Raw genomic sequence first — 23230 nt, 5'->3', positions numbered from 1 at the left:
ACACCTAAATTGTAGAAAATTTAGAAATAAAATTTGTGAAAATTTTCTAAATAGACCAAAATAGTGAAAAATTTAGAAATAAAAAAAAAAAAAACAAATTCCGGTAATGAAATTCTTAGTAATCACAAATGGATAATTATCTAAGAAATTTTTAGATGAGAAGATATTTTTAATTTGGTCCAAATGATGGAATAATTCGATATATTTTCAATAAAAAAAATAAAAAAATGATTAAATCTTTTTTCGACGACGGAGCCTCTTCAAGAAAACAAATGAAATTTTTGAATACTTTTGAGGTGAGGAAGTATTTTTAAGAATTTTACCAGATTAATGAAAAATTTTAAAAATTATTTCTAATATAAAATTAAAAACCATTAGAATTAAGACCTTAATATAATTGAAAATAAAATGGTACCATCTTTTAGATGAGTATGTGAGGTTGCTATAACATTTCTCATATATAATCGAATTTTCGAATCTTGTTCTAATTAATAAACTATAATATATTTTTTTAAGGATCTTTAGTCAAGCTTAAAAAATTCATAAAATGATAAAAGCATTAGGTGGTTAATCACATCTTAATAAAAAATTAGTAACAACTCTTTTTATTAAATTCAATTATAAATTTACGAATCTATATATTATAATAACAATATTAAACAGGCACTATGTTTCTATAACTGTTGAATTTAGCTCTTGAAAATTTTGGATTAACCAAAGAGGGTTATTAAAAAATTATTGCCTAATTACAATGTTCCTTTAGTTTAGACCAGATGTGTCTTGAAGAATTAGCCAATGGGCCCCGGACAATTGTGAATGAAGTCTCACATTTTCTTATTAATTAAATTACAGAATTTATCCTTTTATGGGAATGTGCTTGGCCCCCGTTTGTCCAGTCCCCACATTCCCTCAAGTTGGCTTTAGGCAGCATTAACAGGACAGCTGAATCTGATTTTTTTTTTTCCTTCTTTTTTTCTGGACCACAGTCATTAATTTTACATTTGGGGGGATGATGTATAAATAAATAAATAAAAAAAAAAACCAGAACTGGATTCATGGTCATAAATATGTTTTAGACTACGCAGTTGGAGAAATCTAAGTAAGAAGTAGCTAATTATGGTAACAAAGATATGGTAGGTTTGAATTGGAACAATTCTAGCTTATACCTGGTGAAAATTGCCTGTAAAATAACGTCCAATGGTTCAGTAGAATGTCGATGAATATCTTTTTCTTTTAATATAATGTGACAAAACCTTGAATGATTGTCTCTATCCTTGTTTCAATTTCTCTATATAAGTCAATTCATTTCTCCTTCGACCAATGACTCCAATCACCAAACCAAATCTTGCATTCTAGAACGAGTCAGGTTAACTTAATTAGCTGCTTCCAAGGAGAAATGGCTGGAATTCTTGTATATGCTATTATCTTTCTTATAACTGTAGTCTCATATAGATTGTTAAGAAGGCAAAAGAAAGAATCCCATGGAGGAGCTGAGACCGAGCTTCCTCCAGGATCAATGGGATGGCCTTATATAGGGGAAACTCTCCAACTCTATTCTCAAGATCCAAATGTGTTTTTTTCTGCCAAACAGAAAAGGTTTTGAAACCCTCTTTGTTTTGATGCTTTTTAGTTTTTTTTTTTTTTTCTTTCTTTCTGTGCTTTTTCGCTGAACCTCATTGTGGCAAATTTGAAAACATGGTGATTCAGGTATGGAGAGATTTTCAAAACACATATTCTAGGCTGCCCTTCTGTTATGCTGGCTAGCCCTGAGGCTGCTCGATTTGTGTTGGTGACTCAAGCTCACTTGTTCAAGCCCACGTACCCCAACAGCAAGGAGCGTCTCGTTGGTCCAGCTGCGCTGTTTTTCCACCAAGGAGACTACCATACTCGTCTCAGAAAGCTGGTTCAAGCCTCATTGTCTATTAAGGCTATTCGGAACTTGGTGCCAGATATTGATGCCCTAGCAGCCTTTTCCTTAGATTCTTGGCATGGGGGGCATGTTGTTAACACCTTTCATGAAATGAAAAAGGTTAGTTCGGTTCAATGTCGTCAAAGCAAATGATTGGGTGAATATTTTTATTATTCTTTTCCACAACAAGTAGGACAAACAGTTTTTTTGTATTTAGGTATTAATAAATATATAGTCTTGAAAAGTTTTTGTTCATATTGTCTTTGGATCTCCTGACTTAAGATCATCTCGGAAATGATTGCAGTTTTCTTTCGAAGTTGGCATACAGTTGATTTTTGGCCGTTTGGAGGCTCGATATAGAGAGGAGCTTAAGAAAAACTACTTCATAGTTGACAGAGGCTACAATTCCTTCCGTACAAACATCCCTGGAACTGCATACAAAAAGGCAATACTGGTAAGCAGAATATATATTATATGATGATTTGATTTAATTGTGACATTTATTTTTTCTGGGAGGGGGGTCTTTTTGGAAGAGAACTTGTTAAAAGTTGAGTTGTCAAGTTAACTGTGTTCTTTCTTACTTGCTTTAAACGAATTCCGTGCAGGCAAGAAAGAAGTTAAGCAAGATTTTGAGTGACATCGTAATTGAAAGGAAGGAGAAGAGGGTGCTTGAAAAGGATCTCTTGGGTTGTCTATTGAATTCCAAGGATGAAAAAGGAGAAGCCCTAACTGATGATCAAATCGCGGATAACATCATTGGAACTCTCTTCGCTGCTCAGGACACCACGGCCAGTGTCATGACATGGATTGTCAAGTACCTCCATGACAATCCGAAACTTCTAGAGGCAGTTAAGGTAGGGCATGGAACGAGACAAATCACTTTTTCGGGGTCTAGAACAGTCTGATGACCCCCACCCCCATTTATTTGTCGATTGTCTTTGTCATTGAAGTTTTATGTCCAGGGCCTCCAGGCCAGATCAGCACAGCATTATTAACTAATAGTAAGGTTTGTCTTCGTAGGCTGAACAGAAAACAATTAGAAGATTGAATGAAGATGGCAACCAGCCGCTGAGTTGGTCACAGACAAGAAATATGCCAATTACTTACAAGGTGAGAACTGTCAGTAACAATTGACTTACCTTATAAAGGCATCTAGTCACAGTCAAATATGCTTTTTTTCTTGAATTGCCAAATTGATTTGGCTACTCTCCAATCCTGGCTAACAGTGGATAGCATTTAACTGGGTCAGGTTATATTAGAGACATTAAGAATGGCAAGCATCATATCCTTCACTTTTAGAGAAGCAGTTGCTGATGTGGAATACAAAGGTAAGAACTGTAGTGTGATTGATTAAGGATTACATTGTCAGTTTGTCACCAAATAAAAGAGCCCTTTGAGTAGATACGGAATTAACAACCCTGTAAAACCAGAAACATAAAATGTAATCCTTCCAGATTTCGCTACCAGAATGCCTGTTAACAAATTAACCAGAGCATTCCATTCTGACTGAGCATTCTCATATAAAATGACATGTAAGGCAATTGCTGACTCGAAATTTGGCAACAGGTTACCTCATTCCGAAAGGTTGGAAGGTAATGCCTCTGTTCAGAAACATTCATCACAATCCTGAATTTTTTACTGATCCCCAGAAATTTGATATTTCAAGGTTTGAGGTATGATTTGCTATATGTCCAATGCGTTTGGATTTTTTTTCCTGTTTCATTTATGATATTGTTATAAACTTTTATGGCATATGATTAAGGGCATTTCTGTGGTTGTAGACATATGATGAGTTATTCTCAATGTCTTTGTAGGCTGCACCAAAAACCAACACTTTCATGCCATTTGGCAGTGGAGTGCATGCCTGTCCTGGAAATGAGCTTGCAAAGCTGGAGATGATTATAGTGACCCACCACTTGGTTTCCAAGTTCAGGTATTGTTTTGAAAACTACAGTGCCAATAATAAGTAATGCTCCTGTCATACGAACACCTACTGGTCCCCTTCACCGAGATTTCCGTAAACAATCTTAATCAATGTTGAAGGGAATGTTCTACTATCAAGATGTTTTAGACAACCCTTCAATGAGATTCTTGTTCATGTGAGTGGCCATATGAAATAAGGCGACTAAATTCATAAAAATGATGGAAAGGGGCAACAAGAAGGAAATATAATAGAGGGGGGGGGGGAGAATAGAAATCGAATTACAGATCTTTGGTGAAGGAAGAGGACTTGTTTCTGTGTATAACCGTTGACAACAACATTTTGTTGCGTTTTGCAGGTGGGAAGTGGTAGGATCCCAAAGTGGTATTCAGTATGGCCCATTTCCGGTCCCTCTGCGAGGGCTCCCCGCCAGATTTTGGAAAGAATCTACAATCTAGAAAAGCAACATGGATGTGGACTATAATAATAAAGTAATGCAAATCCCTCACCATTCACTCCAGTCGCTACAGTCAACATTTTCCATTTTTACCATCCAATTTTATAAGACATCCCCTTCCAAACTCTACTGGGGATAATAAGTTGGTTCCCATCCATTTCAGTTTTAGTACAGTCTCATTGTCATTCAAAGCCCCTTATATATATTTTTTTCCTCTAGCGGCTAGCAATTTATAACTCCAAATTTGATATCTATGATATATAATTGAAAGGTTTCTACTAGCAAACAAACGCTATTCCAAGTTTCACATTTATCTGCAAATCAATTTCAGAAAGGAGTTAACATCAATGTTTTAGTTTTCATTGCTTGCCGTTTTCCATAAATCATAACCACTTATGCCACACCCTTGCCGCTCTCCGTCAGAGGTTGCAAGGGTGACATATCTCGAACTACAATTGGCTAAGTTGGAATGGAAGATGTCTCCGGCAGGCGAGCACCTCTGAAGGACACCATGCCGGTTGACCACAGTTTGTGCTAAGTTGTGGACCCTACTAATTAGATGTGGCTATCAGCGCTTGATGGCCTTGAAGCCATTTCAGTCTTTACCGGCAACTTTGGCCATGATATTTTGAAGGATCCTGTACTGATGTAGAATGGAGGAACTTCCAGCAAACGCATTGAGCTTACCCTGCGTAGTTAATCGAGTTCATAACCCAGCTTGCTCGTTTTCTTTTCTTCTCATCCTTCGAATCTGTCATAAGAATTAAGAAGGTCAAGAAAAGTTATCTCCAAAGCACTTTATATATTGATTAAATCCTACTTAACCACTCTTTTCAATATTTGTCATTGGAAAATATTTCTTTAAGACATGACATTAATTAAACCATATGCAGTGGACTAGTGAATGGCCACGGAATATATTATTTATACATGGTTTTTCCCTCATTTGAATCATTTCATATTCCTGATCATTCAGTTTCTTTACAAGGCATAGCTTTAGTTGACTGGAGAGATTCACTGATTTTGTACATAAGCCATATCTAAAGGCTTCACCTTTAGCAGATAGATGTTAAGTGAAAACTCAGAGCATTAACTCAACAGACAGCTGAAAATGAACAAGCAAACAATGTCATCAATCATATAGCAAAACAATGTAAAAAACATTCACTTTTTAAGTACACCAATAATTTAACAATGATCACGGTAGTAATATGTTCTATACCAGTTAATCTTGTTTCATCTAGTCCAAGTATCTCATTAATTATTTTACTGCAAAAGCAAAGTTTGAAAACATAACCACCTTTGCTTAAGCATCTTTAGTAGTAGATGCATATTTCGTAATTGCTTCAAGAATTTTCTCCTTGTCTCTGGTTGGAAATGCTTCCAAGAGAACTCCATTTTTATAAAAGTGGAAGAGAGGCACTGCCTGCAACATTCAGATTCATCTTATTTTTAATGCAGCATGATTCAACCTAAAAAAATAAATGAGTAAACCATAAAACTAAGCATCTACGGATCCTTGGTCTTCACTCTAAATAACTGGTACGTCTGAATTTTGCAAAATACTGTATCTAAAGGAATGGAACAATATCTTGAATAGAGATTACCCTGATTCTAAGTCTTTCAGCAACTTCAGATTGTTCATCATACTCATCGAGTACCTGTAAAGAAAACATATAATGAGAACTCCTTTTATCACTCCAAAACTTTAATTATGAAACCCAAGTCTTGCTGATGGTTTGTAGGAATATTTGTCCTCAGACTAACGACCATTGACCAAGTGGCCGATGCAAACTAAGACCCTACAATCTTTTTGTTTTTGGGGGGTCAAAATCCCCTCCTATCAACCATAAGTCAACTCTCTTGGATCTAAGCCTTCTAACATGAATAACATCTTTAAAATGGTCAAAGCCAATACCCACATTTCTGATAAATATCAGATTATCACTCTGGAAAGACCTTTTTCGATCTCTTGGAATGTAAGTGTAATTAATTTAGATATGTTAAGCTGACATTCCATCTTAATTTCTTCGTTGCTGGACAGCACCTCTGAACTTGAATATAGGATAGAAGATGCATGTATTATAGGTAATATTCAACGTACTTAACTTTCTTTGTATTTGGGATACTTTACAATCAACACAGTTTAGCTTGTGTAAGATACTCACATTATGTTTTAAGAAGATTACTGCAGCTTCTTCATCACCAGAACCCTTGCATAATTTTGAGAAACCCTGCTCTATGTACTTACAGCTTCCACACGAAGTTCGATAAAAATCTACCACAACTAAAGAGTTAGTTTCTTGGGCATTTTCAAGAATTTTCAAGAAATCTTCATCAGTCTTAAATTCTCTAACACAGTCCACAGGGCAGAGATCGTCGTCTTCGTCAGACAATTCACCTTGATTTTCATCAGCCACACTTTTGATACATCTAGGTTGTAATGTGTGGCTAATTTGCAAAGTGTCCAAGCCCGCACTTACAGTCATAGATGGTATTTTGGCCCCCATAAGACATGAATTAACATGTCTTCGAGGGAGAGTACAGTGAGTTCTATAATTGAGCCGTCTAACAAGATTTTTTCTGAAAATGAAAGAGGCCTTACTGTAGAGAATTGTTTGCTTTTGCATGACAGCATATGGAAAACCCTCCACAACAGAAATATATATATAAAAAAAAAAAAACCTAAAATTTATGGATTTAGAGGATAAACATGAGAATTGAGATACATGGGTTAATATATTGCAGGATGGAGCAGTTATCTTTCAAGCGTCCCTTGTTCCTTATCTGGTTCCATCAGGTGAGAGGTAATCAATCAGGCAGCCATCCCATCACTATATATATATATATATGACACAGAACATATAAAACATCAGAAGATTGTCCAAGTTGAAAAGTTGAGCTCTTTCTTTAAATACATAACCCACAGATTCATGGTTATCTAGTTATCTATTTATTCAATAAGCCTAAAACTGAATCAATAAAAGAAAGATGACAAACAAAAAGTAGAAGGTATGATAGGATTTGTTTTTTCTAAACTCAATACTCATATTCCCAAGTTATATCAGAAGTAGAAAATAACTGTGAATCATTTGAATTGTATTAGTGACTATGCTTTGACTGTTATCTTATCCCCTCCAAAAACACTAAAATCCAAAAGAAGGGCTATTGCCCTTTCAGCCAATGCAAGAAACTAGGCAAAATATAGGTGAGCCATTTTTCAAAGGCAAAAAGATTATGTTCCATAAAAGAAGTAAACATCTAGCAATTCAAAGATCAAAACCATCAAACACCAAGTTTCATTTCTTCCTTTTCTTTTACATTGTTCCCACTTGACCACTTTCTCGGTGAAACCCAAACTTATTACAGCAGTTCTGTTTTTATCTGTTAAGCATAAGCATCATAAAACTTGTCCATCCAACGTTACAAAGTAAAACATTAAACAGTTTGCAATTCATTAAATACTCGTCAGTCGTCAGAGATTTTGAGAAACCTCAATCGACGGGGATACAGGGTTTCGACAAGAACAACGGCTGAAGCTAATAAACTTGGTATCAAACAAAGCTACAAGTTACCGCAAAGACTAACTAGGAGACTGTTTTTCATATTGTATGGAAGAATTTGAAGAAAAGATCAGTAGCTTACCCCCGGCAGTTATGACTTTAAGAGAAGTGACATGCTATGGCGATAACTCAAGAAGCTTCAAATGAGAAACGGCCACGCCACCATCAAATCTGCTTTTCACGTCCCATACTCTATCCAAATATCTCTTCAAACCATTATTACTATTATTTTCTTGCCCACAAATCATTATTTGCTGAATAGGGTTTCATTTTTTCTTTATTTGTCTAAAGGGAACGGCCTTTTCCATTTTTGCGCCAACAACCACTATTAATTTATTGTACTAAACGTAATCTAAGGCACATGTAGTACGAACACATAATCTAATGCACATGCCAATCAGCTGCTCCAATTAAATTAAAATCGTATTTTCCTCGTTCTTAATTAATTAGTCTGATTTTGATATTGTTTTTCTAAATTAAAAGAGCTCTTGAGTGAAGTTTCACTGAAAAAAAAAAAAAAATCATTGAAATCACATTTTTATTAGTATCTACTAATGATAAAGAAAATATTCAATGGGGACGGATTAAAATAGAATATTTTACTTGCAAAATTTACATTTGATTTTCAGTAATTTTTTTAATAAATAATTTGTAAATTCAATATAAATTTTTGTTGAAGCCAGTAATATATTCTAACCTTGAAATGAAGTAAAGTAATTGTCCCTTATCTTATTTTTTTAAATAAAGATATTGAAATTAGATATTAAGGATTTCAACTTAATAACTAACTAAGCTAATTAGCTGGTTATTTAGTATATAAATATTTATTAATAAGCAAGTAAAATTTGAAAGAATCACAATTTATAATAATTTTAAATCATTAACTACTCTTATCCATAAATATTTAAGAAATTCTTTAAATTTGACGCTTGGTTAAACTTATTTAACTTTATAAGTTTGTTATTTTTTTATGACATTAGCCATCTGTATTTAAAAACTTTGGAGTTATTTTTTTTTTTTGGGGCCATTTACAGGACTTGATTAATTAACACTTACGATTAGTTATTTATGAATTAATAGTGTATCTTATAAAAAATCTAATTACAAGAGAAAATGAGGTCCATTAAGAAAATTATGTTGGGCTTAGCCCATTGAACAGAAAATCCAAAAGGCCCAAAATCTACCTTCAATATAAAAGGAACTAATATAACTTGCCCACTAGAAAATATCTTGCCCAAAGAAATCCCACGTGTACAAGCCACGTCATGCTGGTCCACAAATTTATTAAGATTCCCCGTTAACATTCTTGCAGTAAAGTAACTTGCAACTTAAGTCATCAATCTGACACATGTCGGAATACTAAAGTCAGTCAACAAACAGGAAACAACAGCATCGGACGATCAGACAAAGATTTTCCTCTATTTTAATTTTTGATCGAAAATATTTTTCTCTATTTTTTTTACAAAATAAAAATACTTTTTATAGGAATGCGAGTCACGTTGGCGACCTTGCCCGTCCCTGCCTACATAACAAAAACAGTCTCGTATCGGCAACGAAAAAACAAGTTCAGTCGTAAGCCAAAGCCAATTCCCGTAGATACTTCTTCTTGCTCGGTTTCTCTAATTTTGGTTTAATAATGGCGAACACTGAGTTGAAATCTGATAATTTGTTTGAGATGATGAAGATATACTTGGCTAGTGATGCTGGTAAAGAGCTCACCAAGAAGATCGGCCTCGTTTACCAAATTAATATTGCCCCCAAGGTCCACACTTTATGCTTTGTGCTTCTAACTTCAATTTGATTCGAAAGCTTGTTATTAATTCTAGGCTTTGTTTATGGATTATAGAAAATTGGGTTTGACGAGGTTTCTTACGTTGTTGATCTCAAGAAAGGAGAAGTTACCAAAGGTTAGCCCATTTTCATGCTTCTTTTCTTATTCGAGACATATCCCATTTTTGCTTATTCAATATTGTTGTTGTTGTTCTTTTTTTATTTTGTATGTGTGTGTGTGTGTCTTGGTTGGGTTTGTTTATGTTGCTCTGGCTCTGAATAAATTCCATAGCAATTATGGAATAAGAGTTTGAAGTTTGTATTTTTTTTTACGTTGTTCATTCTGCAGAAGTTTTAGCTACAATACAAAGGCTTATCATTTATCGAATATTGAAATGGTTGCTTGCCAGTATCTGCCAACTAGTCCATTGCTCCCTTGCTGGGAGCTAGGAACTTAGGATATAAATTTTGTATCCAGTTGGGACTCTTTGGATATGTCTTTTCCATCATTCATTATTTGGTTATTCAACTCTCTCTATGACAATGGCAGCAGAGCATACCCCATTTCATTATTTCAATAATGCTTCACCATTTTTTTATGGTACAAGTCCTATTAATTCTTTGTCAGTTTGCGCTGCTTTCTATTACTAGCTGTTCAATGGCAAAGCCATTAATTTTTCACCCAAATAGCAGGTGAGGGGGTGTCCTAACTCTCTTTAACATACGGTGCTCTTATGTTAAAGATAAAATTTTCTGTCTGTTTCAGCAATTTTTTTTGTCCATATGAAATTGATAAATTATGACTGTTCTATTTGTATGTGGTTAGTGTTTATCTCGGTGACATGCTCTTGGCTATTCAAGTATGATTACATGAATTGGGTCTTCCTTGTTTCTGCCCCGAAACGAGACATAACATGGTTATATTATCTTAAAGAGAATTTCAAAGTAATACGAAACCTTCTTTCTTAAACATTCTAAAATTCTTCAATAAAACAATATACCAAGTAAAATTCATATCTTTAATCCAATTGATGATATATCTTTATATATCCAAATACAAATCATATAAAATACAAAACTGCCTCTTAAAATCTCATTGGCCAATATATTCTCCGACGATTAAGTAATCTTACCCATTTCATCTTCTAGCTTCACACAAGACTAACCAAACTTATCACCTAATCATCTGTAAAGAAAAAGTAAAAGAAGAATGAGCAAACCACATCTCAGTAAGTATAGGCTCACACACCTTATCAGATCAAGCATCGTTTTCTTACACATCATATAGATCATTCAAAATATTTATCAAATCATAATATCAAAACATTTCAAGATCATCGTTTTGTCAAATATTTCATAAATTCATAAATCAATGTCAAAATATGTCACTTCATAAATCATTGTAAAATACGCTATCATTCAAATATCATAATCAAACCAAATTATGGATCAATCATTAAAAATCATCGTAAATCATCATTATCATTCAAATTGTTAGCTACGGTCACTGCTATAACCCGTGACATTGGCCGTATCGACAATTTCATTCTCATGATCATTGCTAACTATTATAACCCGTTAGCCAGGGCTTACGCTAACTATTATTACCCGTTAGCCAGGGTCGTAGAACTAAGTTCTGGTGTCGATGATCCCACTTCCCAGGGATATAAAAACGTAGCCATCATAAAATTATTCTTTAAACATAAATCATTTTCTCATTTCATTCATAAGCATGATCCATCATTTATATAGAGAAACACAAAATAATCATATGCTTGATCCTATTTTCATACATTGAAAATAAAGAAATAAAACATTCTTTCATTTAGAAACACATATATATACATAGATTCGAAAACAAGCAAAGTGTGTGAGATTCTACTTACCTTCATTCGATTCCACCACTTAGTTTTTCCCCCCCAAAATAATTAATGGCCTATCCAAGATCATTTCAATAGATCAGAATTTAATCAACCCTTTTTGAGATCATTTATACAAAAAATCAACTAAGTTACACAAAGAATTAACTTAAATAATTAATACTGGCAGCTTGACCTCTTTTCATTAAAACAGTCATATCTCAACATATCCAAATCGGAATTATGATATCTTTAATGCCTTAGAAATTAGACATAATAAGCTTTGTAACCATGTATGGCACACCTCGTAATTCCTTGTAGATTAATTATAACAATTTTTGAAATCCACGTCATATACTGCTGCCAAACAGCCTGTATACCTTCTAATAAAAACTATATATTTATTCACAGGAAACTCCAAATTCAATTCCGCTTGTTTCATTGGAAAGTAGACTCAATAAGCTTTCCAAACATATATGGCTTAATCTGTAAATCCTTGTATACAAATTAAGAAGAATTTCGTAATTCAACCCTGATGCTGCTGTTTTACAGCCTGCATATCCTTAAGTTAAAATTAGACAACTCTTCATAGAAAACTCGAATTTGACTTTTGTTTGTTTCATTAGAAACTAGATTCAACATGCTTTCCAATGATTATAATAATCACGGCAATATCTATCCATTAATACAAAATTTTATTTTAATTCATTATTACAGATCACAACATCTCATCTAAAAATAAAATTTCTCTTTCAATCTTTAAAAACTCAAATCCTTACTTTCAGCCTTCAAACTCTATTCAATAATCATCAATAACTCTTAAGAACATGAAATAAACAAAGCCCAATAATTTACCCATATAGATCATCAAGATTAATGAAGGATTTCATGATTTTTCTCTCAAAACTTCAATTCCAAATAATAGCAATCAACTTGATATTTCTTTTCAAATAAAAAGAGGGCATGTACTCACCTTTAAGGGATTAACTTGATTGTAGCCTCTGATTGTGAATCTCCAACTTGATTTTTCATATTCTCTAACCCTAAAGAAGAAGAAAAAGAAGAACTCTATTTCCTTTATGTTTCACGATAGGTAGGTTTTTTTTCATCTAATACTTCAGTCCTTTTTTTTTTTACTAAATAATGTCTTAATAAATTTATGGGCTTTAATATTAGTCTAGCTCAATTATTATTTGAGCTGGGGTATTACAGTTTCATTAAAAAAACGACTGGAATTTTTCATTATAAAGTTGTTCATTATCCTATTGCTCCGAAAGTTAGGTAAATATGAAGGCGGAGAGGCCGATGCTACGTTTTCCTTTAAGGATGATTTTATAAAGGTTGCCGCTGGGAAGATGAATCCCCAGATTGCTTTTGTGAGGTAAAAATCTCAAGTTTCTATTTTTACCCTTTTATTATTAGATTTTTTTTTTTGGGTTGGGGGGGGGGGGGGGGGGGGGGCTTAGATGTGTCTGGCAATTACTATGGTGATATTGGTGATGCAGGGGTGTAATGAAGATTAAGCGGAGCTTGAATGCAGCTCAGAAATTCAGTCTTGACATTTTCGCGAAGCCTGCAAAGATGTGAGCAGAGATGCTAATGTACTATCGTATTAGGTTCTTTGGTTGCAAAAGTTAAGTTTGTAAAGTATAAAAAACATTGTGCCAATGTACTATTGCATTGGTATGATTTTATCTCGTATTTCTGTAATATCTCGGACGGAAACTCAAGCAATTGTTATGATTATCTATTAATTTGAAGTAAATTATGATCTACATCACTTTTCTCTATTCTTTACAACTTCAACTTCACCATTTTCTTTTTCCTTCCTTAACAGCTTGAATGATTGCATGAAATAGCCATTGTTTACATTTTTTTGAAAACTTTTTCTCAAGATTTTCGTTTACTAAATAGTATTGGTTTGCATTCTAGATAGAGCAACTGCAGCATGCATATAGTTTTTCTCGTGTGAATGACGGTTTACTAAAATCACATTCTTGGGGGGGGTGGGGGGGGGGTGGTAGTGTTGTTGATGAAGGAAGAAGATATTTCCAGGTTATGGCAAAAGAATTTGGAATGGCACCAAGTCTCCAACACTATGCAAGCTTCGATGCACTCCTTAGTCGTGCTGGCTTCTTGAGGAAGCATTGTTATTCTGCAGTGTGGGGAGCTTTGCTCAGTGCTTGTTGCATCCACCAAGAGGTCAAAGCTTGGGGAATATTTAGCCAAGAAACTGTATTTTCTTGGATCATAAAAATGGTGGCCTCTATGTGTTGACGTCAAATCTTTCTGCGTCTAAAGGGTCGTGGTATGAATATGAAGTAGCAACTAGCAAGAGTGAGGCAAATGATGAAGGAGACTGGATGGGACGGCTGTTCCGGAGCTAGCCCAATCGAGTTGACTTCATTTGAGGAAAATGGAAAACAATGCATAAATTAATCTTGCCGTTCCAGGCCACTTGGATGACTTTCATTATGACAAGACCCAAGGCTATTGGTCTGGGCCTGGATTAGTTGCAACCCAAGTTCACCCAGTCCACAGTTAACGGTCAACCATACGGTCGTTGATGCACTTACGCGATAATAACCGGTAACCTGTAAAATAGCCCGTTGAGTAGTCCATATCCTTTCCTTTTCAGAACTCTAATAAACATGGAAAGTGAAAAGGCTTAAACCGCAACTCTCGCAATTTCAAATTTCGAAAGCTGGCGCTCTTTGCTTAACCCATTTCCCTTCTCCTTCGATTCTCAGAAAGGAAACCCATTTACCAAAGTCTCAATTCTCTTTCAGTAACAATGGGTGGCGCTCACAGTCGCGAGGATCTGATTTCAGACTCAGACGAAGAAGAATATGAAGAAGAGAACGAAGAAGAAGAAAATTACCAAGATTCCAAAGATGAGACTCCGGAAAGATCTTCCTCGGGTCGAAGATCCAAAACGCCGTCCTCTTTCGATGAAGTAGAGGCTAAGCTCAAAGCCCTGAAACTCAAATACCCGTCAGTCAACACCCAAAACCTATCTCTTAAAAGCGCCGTAAAGCTCTATCTTCACATCGGCGGTAACACCCCTAAAGCCAAATGGGTCACTTCCGAGAAGCTCACATCTTACTCTTTTATCAAAACGTCGAAAATCAACGGCAAGGATGAAGAGGAAGATGGTGAAGAGAGTGAAAACGAGGAGGAAAATGGGGAAGCTTGGTGGGTTTTGAAGGTTGGAAACAAAATTAAAGTGAAAGTCGGGGTGGAAATGCAGTTGAAAACTTTTGGAGATCAACGTAGGGCTGATTTCGTGGCGAAGGGAGTTTGGGCAATGAAGTTTTTTAGTGATGAAGAGTATAGGAACTTTGTTAGCAAGTTCAATAGTTGTTTGTTTGAGAATACTTACGGGATCGAGTCGAATGATGCTAACAAGGTTAAGGTTTATGGTAAAGATTTTATTGGGTGGGCCAAGCCTGAAGCAGCTGATGATTCTATTTGGGAAGATGCTGAGGATGCTTTGTTGAAAAGTCCTCAATCTGCAACCCCGGTGAGGGCAAATCAGGATCTGAGAGAGGAGTTTGAAGAGGTGGCAAATGGAGGAATACAAAGCTTGGCCTTGGGGGCATTGGATAATAGTTTCTTGGTGGGTGATTCAGGTATTCAAGTTGTTAAAAATTTTGCTCATGGGATTCATGGTAAAGGTGTTTATGTGAATTTTGATCGTGGGAATCAGAGGAGTGCTTCAAGTTTGGTACATTCGACACCAAAGAAGGCGCTTCTTATGAGAGCTGAGACGAATATGTTGCTCATGAGTCCTATGACTGAGGGAAAGCCTCATACAACAGGGCTTCATCAGCTGGATATTGAGACGGGGAAGATTGTTACTGAGTGGAAGTTTGGAAAAGACGGGACTGATATTACAATGAGGGATATTACTAATGATAGCAAGGGAGCGCAGTTGGACCCATCAGGAGCCACATTTTTAGGATTAGATGATAATAGGCTTTGCAGGTGGGATATGCGAGACCGAAACGGGATGGTTCAGAATCTTGCTACTAGTACCCCTGTTCTGAACTGGGCACAAGGGCATCAGTTTTCACGAGGGACTAATTTCCAGTGCTTTGCAACCACTGGGGATGGCTCTATTGTTGTTGGGTCTCTTGATGGGAAGATCCGGTTGTATTCAACCAATTCTATGAGACAGGCAAAAACAGCTTTTCCTGGCCTTGGATCGCCTATCACTCATGTTGATGTTACCTTTGATGGGAAGTGGATATTGGGTACAACTGATACCTATTTGATTCTTATCTGCACCCTTTTCACTGACAAGGATGGTAAGACAAAGACAGGTTTTAATGGCCGTATGGGGAACAGAATTGCAGCTCCGAGGTTGTTAAAGCTGACTCCCCTGGATTCACATTTGGCCGGGGTTAATAACAAGTTCCGCAATGCTCAATTTTCATGGGTAAGAATACATATTCTCTTATTCATAGTTAACTGCCTGATACTTGTGCTTTTAGCTGCTGAGCTTCATATTCATGTACATGATTTAGATATGACTGACAATCTAATTTGGAATGAAGAGCTTTGTTGGTAGTATGTAACCAGAGTTATTTGAACAGGTTTAGGGTCTAAAACTGATGTGGTTCGGGATATTCCAATTGCACATCTTGCCTTAATTTCATTTTCACCTGCTAGAAACATGGTATTAAAGTTTGTTGCACGTGGTTCTCTAATATGCTGAATCATTAACTTGATTTTGGGGTTCTCCAGATGCTGATTTATTAACTTGGTTTGGGGACGATACTTTCCAATTTGTAGCATTCTTTTGTCCTACTTGGTTAAATATCAAAACTAAAGTGAGTGATACCTAGTTAAAGCAAAACTAAAGGAGCTAGGCTGCTTTATTCCCTGGAAATCCGATTGCCTCTGCAACATGATATCATCTCAGCATGGATGGCACCTCATTTCATCTCTTTAATCAAGTTCTTTTTAAGTTTAAGTTTTGTAGAATGCCACCAACAAAGGGTGATGGAGGCATGAAGTGAGCGGAAAAGAGTATGGAAACACTCCATTGTTACTTAATAGATAACTGACCAATGTTACCATTTTGCTTGCCACACTTTTCCCCCCTTTTTAGGACTCAGATAACTGTTCTCTGTGATTGTCTTAGTTCCATGAATAAAATTTTTAACCATGTCAGCCACTACATTCCATAGGTCACCGAGAATGGGAAACAGGAGCGCCATCTGGTTGCAACAGTAGGCAAGTTTAGTGTAATATGGAACTTCCAACAGGTGAAGAACGGGTCTCATGAATGTTACCATAATCAGGAGGGCTTGAAGAGCTGCTACTGTTACAAGATAGTCCTTAAGGATGATTCCATTGTTGATAGCCGTTTCATGCATGATAAGTTTGCAGTCACTGATTCTCCTGAAGCCCCACTGGTTATTGCAACCCCCCTTAAAGTCAGCTCATTCAGCATATCCAGCAGGCGGTGACATGCTCGAGTACCACTCTTCCCTTATTTGGTCACTTACCAAATATTATGTCACGACTAATATTTTTAGAGCTTCTCAATTGTATTTTCCTTGTCAAATTAGCTGTGTTGCAAGTTTTTTCTGGCAAGACTGTTATTTGATAGGAGTTTATTGTGTGACTCCTAGTGTTTAACACTTATCACTGTTGTTTTAGTTCTAAATGCAGTTATTGCTTCCTATGTCACAAAAGCGAATGTCAACTGGCAAGATTTCGTTAAGCAGAACCTATTGGTCCACGATTGAAAGTTAAGCAGCTACTCCAAATTTCATGCTTTCTTCAGAGTAACATGTTTGATAATTGCAGAAAGGCAGTAACTTGTATGGGATCAACTGCTGAAAAAGCTAATGCTTTTAATTGAAGGTTCTATTCAGAATTTCAGACTGCATCTGCAAGGCAATACTATCCATTTCGAATTCCATTGTCCAAAATTTTGTAAAAAAAAAAGAGCGAAAGTCCTGTGAAATCTGGACAGTTCATTACTTCATTTCATAGTGCAGATAAGAGTAGAAAGGAATAATCTTGGGGAATCTAGAAATTAACACTGAAAAGAAACCTTGACCCTCTGGAAAAATGCTATCGTATCACTAACCTGAAAGCCATCTTATAAGGTACTAGTTGTCTTAATTTTACTCCCGGGTTTAGGTGCTGAAATAGGTATGAAACTGATCGACCGCTATTTATAATAAGCATTCAACTTTTCCCGTATCATACGCCTTACATCACTTTTACAAGAGTTGACGTCCAGGCGTCTCAAAGCCTATACAGAACCATCTTTTATTGCTTCCTCCAGACCCTCCAGCCATAGAACCCTTCCATCCAGCAGGCAAAAATATATTCTCAACTTTATCATACATCAAATAATCACCAGAATTTACACTCAAGAGTAAAAATCTGTCAAATTCTTATCCAGCGTTTATAGCAGCTGTGACAACCCAGAAAAAGGGAGGTCAAATCACAACAGCAAAGATAACGCAGCGCTTCATTGAACACTTAAGTGGGCTTGGATGAATGTGACTTTTTTCTGGCCAAAAACATGAAAAACTTTGGGAAAAATGACTTTTTCTTTTTCTTTACAACCTTTGGTTCCGGGGATGATTCGGTTTCTGTGTTATTCCCATGCACATTTGCCTTCGGGCTTCCTAGAGTTTGGGCAGGAGCAGCAGGTACAGGTTCAGAGTTCTTTGTTTCTTTCTTTCCCTCAAAACTTGCCCTTCGAGGGCTTCCTCCATGACTCAAATCAGTAGCCTTTCGCTGCAGCTCTTGTTCAGCCCTCCAGTTTCTCAACACCTGCTCTACACCTAGCTTCCCTTCCTTGGCCTTCTCAGCCTTCTCCATAGCAATTTTTAGTGCTGCCTTTCTTTCAGCCATCTCTCTATTTACTTCTTCCAGCTTTTCCAAGCTTCTTGACTCGGATTGCTTAGCTTCATCAATTTGAGAAATGGCAGCTGCCACCCTCATGTTTGCCTGTTCTTCTGCCTCATGTGCACGTTTACTGAGCTCATAGTACTCCTCTAAGGAAAGAGTTACTCCAGTTGACGAATCGACATTATCAGTGCTTTGAGCTGATTCACTTTGTTGCAGTGTTTTGATAGCAGATAAAGCTGACTTCTCTGACACCTTGGCAGCCTCTATCTCCTTTTGAGCTGCAAGTAATCTACTCTTCATAGTACTTGCAGCAGCCTTTGCTTGCTCTGCTTCTTCCTTTGCTTTGCGCAGTTCTTCACTAGCCATTTGAGCAATTGACTTGGCCTTGTCTACCTCTTGTGCTGCCTGCTGCAGTTGCCTGGGCAGCTCCACCATTTTCTCTCTGGCCTCTTTTTCGTTCATCTGGACTACAGCTATTTCCGACCGAGTCTTCTCCAGCTCAGCTTCCAGAGAAACAACAGTGACCGAAGCCATGCCTTCTCTCTGCTTAATGGTGGCAAGAGCAGACTTTTCCTTTTCAAGCTCTGATTTTAATGAAATAGCAACCACCTTCAAACAATTCACCTCTGCAGTTGCTTTTTCTATATTGAGCTTCACCTCTTCAAGTTCCTTCCTTGCGGAAGCAATTGCGGCTTCTATATCAGCGTGAGTTCTTTTCTCTGATGTCTGTGACTCATCATTTGATTGTCCGTCAGTTTCCTCCTTAAGTTTAGATTCCATATAAGCAGCTAATTCAGCTTTCAAATCAAGTAGCAGGGCTGAAGCAGTGTCTAGCTTTAATTTCAGCTCCTTCGCTGAATTGATTTGCTGGTTGAGTCTCTGGAGCTCCTCTTCAGCCTGTTTTAGTTCCTTCTCCCAATGGTGAGTGTCTTGGTCTCGGGCAATGGCTATTCCAATCCTTTTCTCTTCTGCCTCCAAATGGGCAGCATGTGCAGACTCGAAGGACTCCTTTGTGGCAATGAGCTCAATAGTCAATTCTTCCACTGTCTTCTCAACATCTTTCGAAGCAGAAACAGCCTCTTCAGCTTTCCTAACAGCTACTTCTCTCTCAGTCATTAAAGAAGCATATTCCTTTTGCAATGCTTCCCACTCTTCCTTAACAGATTTCAGCTCTGAAACTGCAGCTACGTGCCTGGCTTTAGCAACCTCAAGCTGTGCCTTTGCAGCAACACTAGCCTCATCAGCAATTCCTTGTTCCATCTCCTCTACCCTGAGCTTGGCAAGTTCACAGTCTTGTTTTGCCTGATTCTCTTCAGTTTGTGCTCTCTCCAAGCTTAGCTTTAGCTCTTCTATTAGTCTCTTTGTGCTGTCCAGCTCCTTTAATACTTGTATTTTTGCCTCTTCAGCATCCTCTGACCGTTTCTTGTATTCAGGCATCTCCTCCTGTAATTTCTCAAGTTCTTCTTCTACAAGCTTGCGTCTCTATAGCCCAAAAGGAAATTTGAAGTTACATTTAGTGGACATGAACAAAGTAGGCAGAGAGAAAAAAAAAAAAGAAAAGCAAAGAGAACTACAATGGTCATTAATAGTTGATAGACAGAAAACAAAATTCATGATAAACAGCATTCACTAGACATGACAAAAGTATATTGCAGCAGCATATATTACATTAACACCTCTATAAATGTATCTAACATACCTCCACGGTTTGCATTCTATGAGCTTTCCAATCAACAATTCCTCCAAACTTGGAAACAGCGTCTTTAACAGATTCGAAAGGTGCAGCTGTATCAATAAGACTTCTATTCAAATCAACTTGCTTCATGAGTTTAGGACTAATCAATTTTGGGGATTCAACAGCAGAACTGATAATCTTTTGATGAGGCAGAATAAGACCATTGTTTTGGGCTACATGATTCCTATTTTTAACATCTCTTGCCTTAGAGTCATTGACCTTGGGAGAGGAGGAACTAACGCCATCAATATGAACATGAAAACTGCTAAGAGAACCAGCACCTTGACTCTGCTGTCCATCCAAAGTATGTAAGGATCCAACAGCAACAGTGGTGACCATAAGACGGGGTTGGGTAGAATCATTGGGTGGTGTTATTTGGTAATTAATTTTTGAATCGAAGGAAGCAGAATGAGAAATTTGAGATTGTCGTTTACCAGAAGTATCTTGAATGGATCGTACAGTAATGGTGCCAAGCTCAGAAAGGGGCAATATAAGCTCACTCGATTTCACTTCATGGGAGGAAGTGGAAGGCAAAATCATGTCACCATTGACAACAGAAGAACTGACAATAGAATCGGCTTCTTGAGACTGCTGTCCATCAGAAACTCCATGTATAGGTTCAACAGCAACCCTTGTGACATCTATAAGGGGTAAACAAAGCTCAGAGGGTGATAATACATGGTCATTTTCAAAATCTCCAACCGGATTGGAAGCAGGAGGAACAATTACGTCCTCAATATGAATATGTGAAATGCCACCAGAGCCAGTATTTTGAGATAGCCAATCATCAGAACTGTCATGTATTCCCCCAGTCCTAGAATCTTCCTTCAGTCTACCCTGATGATCTTTCTCAGTTTCATCAATGACAACTGATGAAGTTGATGCTGCACTATCTGTTATCTGGTCTTCTTGTCCTCTAGTTGGGTTATCAGAAGCATTTTGTAAAGAGGCTGGTTTAGAACTTTGCATTACTGACAAATGACTTTCAGGTTGTTTTGTTCCATTAATAATTGAAATTGTTGGAACTTCACCAGAAGTATGGTCAGTTTTTATAAAGGATAAAGAAGATTCTGAATGAGATATCTCTTCTGTTTTTACGTTCTCCATGAGAGAAAATGGCAAGGAGCCCTACCAAGGTGTCTGAAACCAAGAAAATAGAAACCACGTAAGGGATGGAAAAAAAAAACTCACAAGAAATCACTGCCTAATCCATCTGATTCCTGACAAAGCTAATATGAAAATCAGCAATTATATGTTTAACATACAGAGTAAATTTCACCAAAAACAAATTAGTGTCTAAAACTGCATTCTTCTATGGTACATCCTCAATTTAAGTTGAGCACCATCTAAGTTCCACATTTTAAGGCAAATATGTGAGGTGGGAAACACGTTGTGACCAAAGAAATCAGCAATGCAAGAGTAAACAAGCATTAAAAATCACAATTATCTGGAAAACAAGTACAATTTGCCATCTCAAACTTGTTTTCCTTCTGTGTTTAAGCTAACACTAGTTTAGATGTCCCATTTCTTATCAACCACAGATGTTTAGTTTCAGATCCAACCAGCAGAGGTTTCAACAATGGTTAATCACATCAAGAAATGAACCAAAAATTTCAAAAAACATTAATGGAAGCAGATGTTCAACAGCACATCAAATTTAATTTCATGCTAAAGGCCCATTTTTTAGTTAATTTCATTCAAAATTTTCAATAAAATGGAAAAAAACACTCTACAAACGTCAAAACCAGAACCCCATTAAATGATGCAATCTAAGTTCAGGCCCGCAAATTAGAGGGTTTGCCAATTATACTAACTAGTGATTTAATCAGCAACCAAACAATTCTAAGATCATTCATCTGCTAAGAACACAATAAAAAATTTCATATATCTGATTACAAAATATATTTCTTTACCTCGAATGAAATTCAAACTTGATCCCGAAAATTTCACAAATTAATATGCATTAAAATTCATCCAAATTCATAAATAGAAGCATCTCCAGTTTCAATCCTATTTATTTTCTTATTAACAGATAAGCCATTTTGGCAGAACATGCTAATCATGATTAACTTTTTTTTTTTCTAGTAGTTTCAAATATAAAGTTTAATTCTTTTTTAATCATAACAATATTCCGAGATAAGGAGATAAATTCTTATCTAGAAAATTCTCTAATCCCGAATTTAATTGCAAAAAGTTCTGCGAAATATAAAAAAAGGAAAATTAAATTAAAAAAAAGGTAAATGAAGGCTCGCAGCAGGCAAAGGAAGCTAATCTATTCAATAAAAAGCCATGATTGATTTAAATTCTCGATTGTTTCTGCAATTGAACAGAGCAAAAACGAAAAGAAATCAATAAAGTAAGCTTGATTAGTTAAGCTAACGTTATAATGCATTCATCCAACTGAACCGCCGGCAATTTCAAAATTATCAGAGCTTCATTCTAAAAACACAAACACACGATTTGCCGCTTAATTCATAATTAAAGCGTATTAATGGAAAGCTAACTCATAAATTTCATTTTTTTAAAAAAAGTGTGAGAGAGAGAGAGGAGAGAAATGAAAGGAACTAACCCGGATTAACCAGAAACAAAGAGAAGAAGAGTGGAATTGAGGCAATTATTAATGATCTCTGAAAATTTAAGACATGAAAATTAAGGGGGGAAATTAAATTAAAAATAATTATTAATAATAAAAATACGGGTGGAGAAAATTCACCGCTAAAATTAGAAAAATAGAAAAAAAAGGGAGAGAAACACGTGACTGTCTCGCGCCTCTCGCCTCTTCTTACAGAAGGTCCATCTGTACTCCCTATTTTGAGTTTCGACCACAATCTCACGGCTAAGGCTAAAAGGCTTTGATGGCTTAGCTCGACTCAGCTGGCTTTTCAAAAATTGCTTTGCTTCTTTCTAAAGATAAGTAAAAGTTACCGTCCATCATGCGTCGACCAAAGTCATTGACGAGGAAAGACGGGAGATAAAATGACGGAAGAGCCCTTCAAGGTAAGTGGGGCCGAAATATGACGTCAGAGGCGGAGGAGGCGACCTGTTGAGAAAATCAAATTAGGAACGTTGGATGGAATCGAAAAGGTTTTGTGTTCCTAAGGATTTTAAGAAGCTTCTTCCATTGTTTGGTCTGG

At 36.4% G+C, this 23230-nt stretch overlaps 5 protein-coding genes across 6 annotated transcripts; 3 read left to right on the top strand and 2 right to left on the bottom strand.

The window, feature by feature from the left end:
- Window positions 1-1142: 1142 nt before the first annotated feature.
- Window positions 1143-4505, top strand: LOC149519557 (abscisic acid 8'-hydroxylase CYP707A1-like). Its single transcript, XM_089758162.1, has 9 exons — window positions 1143-1596; window positions 1708-2029; window positions 2214-2363; window positions 2515-2763; window positions 2930-3019; window positions 3159-3237; window positions 3476-3582; window positions 3724-3842; window positions 4189-4505. The coding sequence occupies exons 1-9, from the start codon at window positions 1397-1399 to the stop codon at window positions 4286-4288; spliced, it is 1416 nt and encodes a 471-aa protein (XP_089614288.1). The 5' UTR covers window positions 1143-1396; the 3' UTR covers window positions 4289-4505.
- A 21-nt stretch (window positions 4506-4526) lies between these two features.
- On the bottom strand, window positions 4527-8055 carry LOC111299569 (Thioredoxin superfamily protein). Of its 2 annotated transcripts, none has more exons than XM_089758164.1 (5): window positions 7933-8055; window positions 6456-7121; window positions 5895-5948; window positions 5588-5713; window positions 4527-5038 (listed from the first exon to the last, which is right to left on the bottom strand). In XM_089758164.1, the coding sequence occupies exons 2-4, from the start codon at window positions 6915-6917 to the stop codon at window positions 5594-5596; spliced, it is 636 nt and encodes a 211-aa protein (XP_089614290.1). In that variant the 5' UTR covers window positions 6918-7121; window positions 7933-8055; the 3' UTR covers window positions 4527-5038; window positions 5588-5593. The 2 variants fall into 2 exon arrangements, with proteins under 2 accessions (XP_089614290.1, XP_089614289.1); XM_089758163.1 differs by lacking the exon at window positions 7933-8055 and adding an exon at window positions 7781-7894 and having other exon boundaries at window positions 4539-5038.
- A 1157-nt stretch (window positions 8056-9212) lies between these two features.
- LOC111301097 (sterol carrier protein 2-like) lies at window positions 9213-13256 on the top strand. The gene is made up of 4 exons (XM_022896592.2): window positions 9213-9612; window positions 9697-9757; window positions 12761-12860; window positions 12985-13256. Exons 1-4 carry the CDS (start codon window positions 9487-9489, stop codon window positions 13064-13066), a joined length of 369 nt encoding a protein of 122 aa, XP_022752327.1. The 5' UTR covers window positions 9213-9486; the 3' UTR covers window positions 13067-13256.
- Window positions 13257-14090: 834 nt separating this feature from the next.
- Window positions 14091-17337, top strand: LOC111316798 (protein CYPRO4-like). The gene is made up of 2 exons (XM_022918984.2): window positions 14091-15920; window positions 16675-17337. Exons 1-2 carry the CDS (start codon window positions 14274-14276, stop codon window positions 16954-16956), a joined length of 1929 nt encoding a protein of 642 aa, XP_022774719.1. The 5' UTR covers window positions 14091-14273; the 3' UTR covers window positions 16957-17337.
- LOC111316683 (protein WEAK CHLOROPLAST MOVEMENT UNDER BLUE LIGHT 1-like) lies at window positions 17327-22805 on the bottom strand. The gene is made up of 3 exons (XM_022918782.2): window positions 22666-22805; window positions 20061-21236; window positions 17327-19843 (listed from the first exon to the last, which is right to left on the bottom strand). The coding sequence occupies exons 2-3, from the start codon at window positions 21201-21203 to the stop codon at window positions 17987-17989; spliced, it is 3000 nt and encodes a 999-aa protein (XP_022774517.2). The 5' UTR covers window positions 21204-21236; window positions 22666-22805; the 3' UTR covers window positions 17327-17986.
- Between the last annotated feature and the right edge of the window lie 425 nt (window positions 22806-23230).

This window comes from Durio zibethinus, chromosome 3, assembly GCF_047325235.1.
Source record: "Durio zibethinus cultivar Kanyao isolate XHJ-2024 chromosome 3, ASM4732523v1, whole genome shotgun sequence".
Lineage (NCBI taxonomy): Eukaryota > Viridiplantae > Streptophyta > Magnoliopsida > Malvales > Malvaceae > Durio > Durio zibethinus.
The sequence above is the reverse complement of the archived record's forward strand: the minus strand, read 5'-3'. Positions and strand labels throughout refer to the sequence as shown.

Bases quoted from the DNA above. Each gene is read 5' to 3' on its own strand.
- LOC111316683 (XM_022918782.2), bottom strand. From the start codon at position 21,203: ATGGAGAACGTAAAAACAGAAGAGATATCTCATTCAGAATCTTCTTTA. The intron at 19,844-20,060 runs GTATGTTAGATA...TTTGGGCTATAG, and splicing joins ATAGAATGCAAACCGTGGAG to AGACGCAAGCTTGTAGAAGA.
- LOC111299569 (XM_089758164.1), bottom strand. From the start codon at position 6,917: ATGCAAAAGCAAACAATTCTCTACAGTAAGGCCTCTTTCATTTTCAGA. The intron at 5,949-6,455 runs GTGAGTATCTTA...TTTTCTTTACAG, and splicing joins TAATCTTCTTAAAACATAAT to GTACTCGATGAGTATGATGA. The intron at 5,714-5,894 runs GTAATCTCTATT...TGAATGTTGCAG, and splicing joins CTGAAAGACTTAGAATCAGG to GCAGTGCCTCTCTTCCACTT.
- LOC149519557 (XM_089758162.1), top strand. From the start codon at position 1,397: ATGGCTGGAATTCTTGTATATGCTATTATCTTTCTTATAACTGTAGTC. The intron at 2,030-2,213 runs GTTAGTTCGGTT...AAATGATTGCAG, and splicing joins CCTTTCATGAAATGAAAAAG to TTTTCTTTCGAAGTTGGCAT. The intron at 2,764-2,929 runs GTAGGGCATGGA...TTGTCTTCGTAG, and splicing joins AACTTCTAGAGGCAGTTAAG to GCTGAACAGAAAACAATTAG.
- LOC111316798 (XM_022918984.2), top strand. From the start codon at position 14,274: ATGGGTGGCGCTCACAGTCGCGAGGATCTGATTTCAGACTCAGACGAA. The intron at 15,921-16,674 runs GTAAGAATACAT...TACATTCCATAG, and splicing joins GCAATGCTCAATTTTCATGG to GTCACCGAGAATGGGAAACA.
- LOC111301097 (XM_022896592.2), top strand. From the start codon at position 9,487: ATGGCGAACACTGAGTTGAAATCTGATAATTTGTTTGAGATGATGAAG. The intron at 9,758-12,760 runs GTTAGCCCATTT...TCCGAAAGTTAG, and splicing joins GAAAGGAGAAGTTACCAAAG to GTAAATATGAAGGCGGAGAG. The intron at 12,861-12,984 runs GTAAAAATCTCA...TTGGTGATGCAG, and splicing joins CCCCAGATTGCTTTTGTGAG to GGGTGTAATGAAGATTAAGC.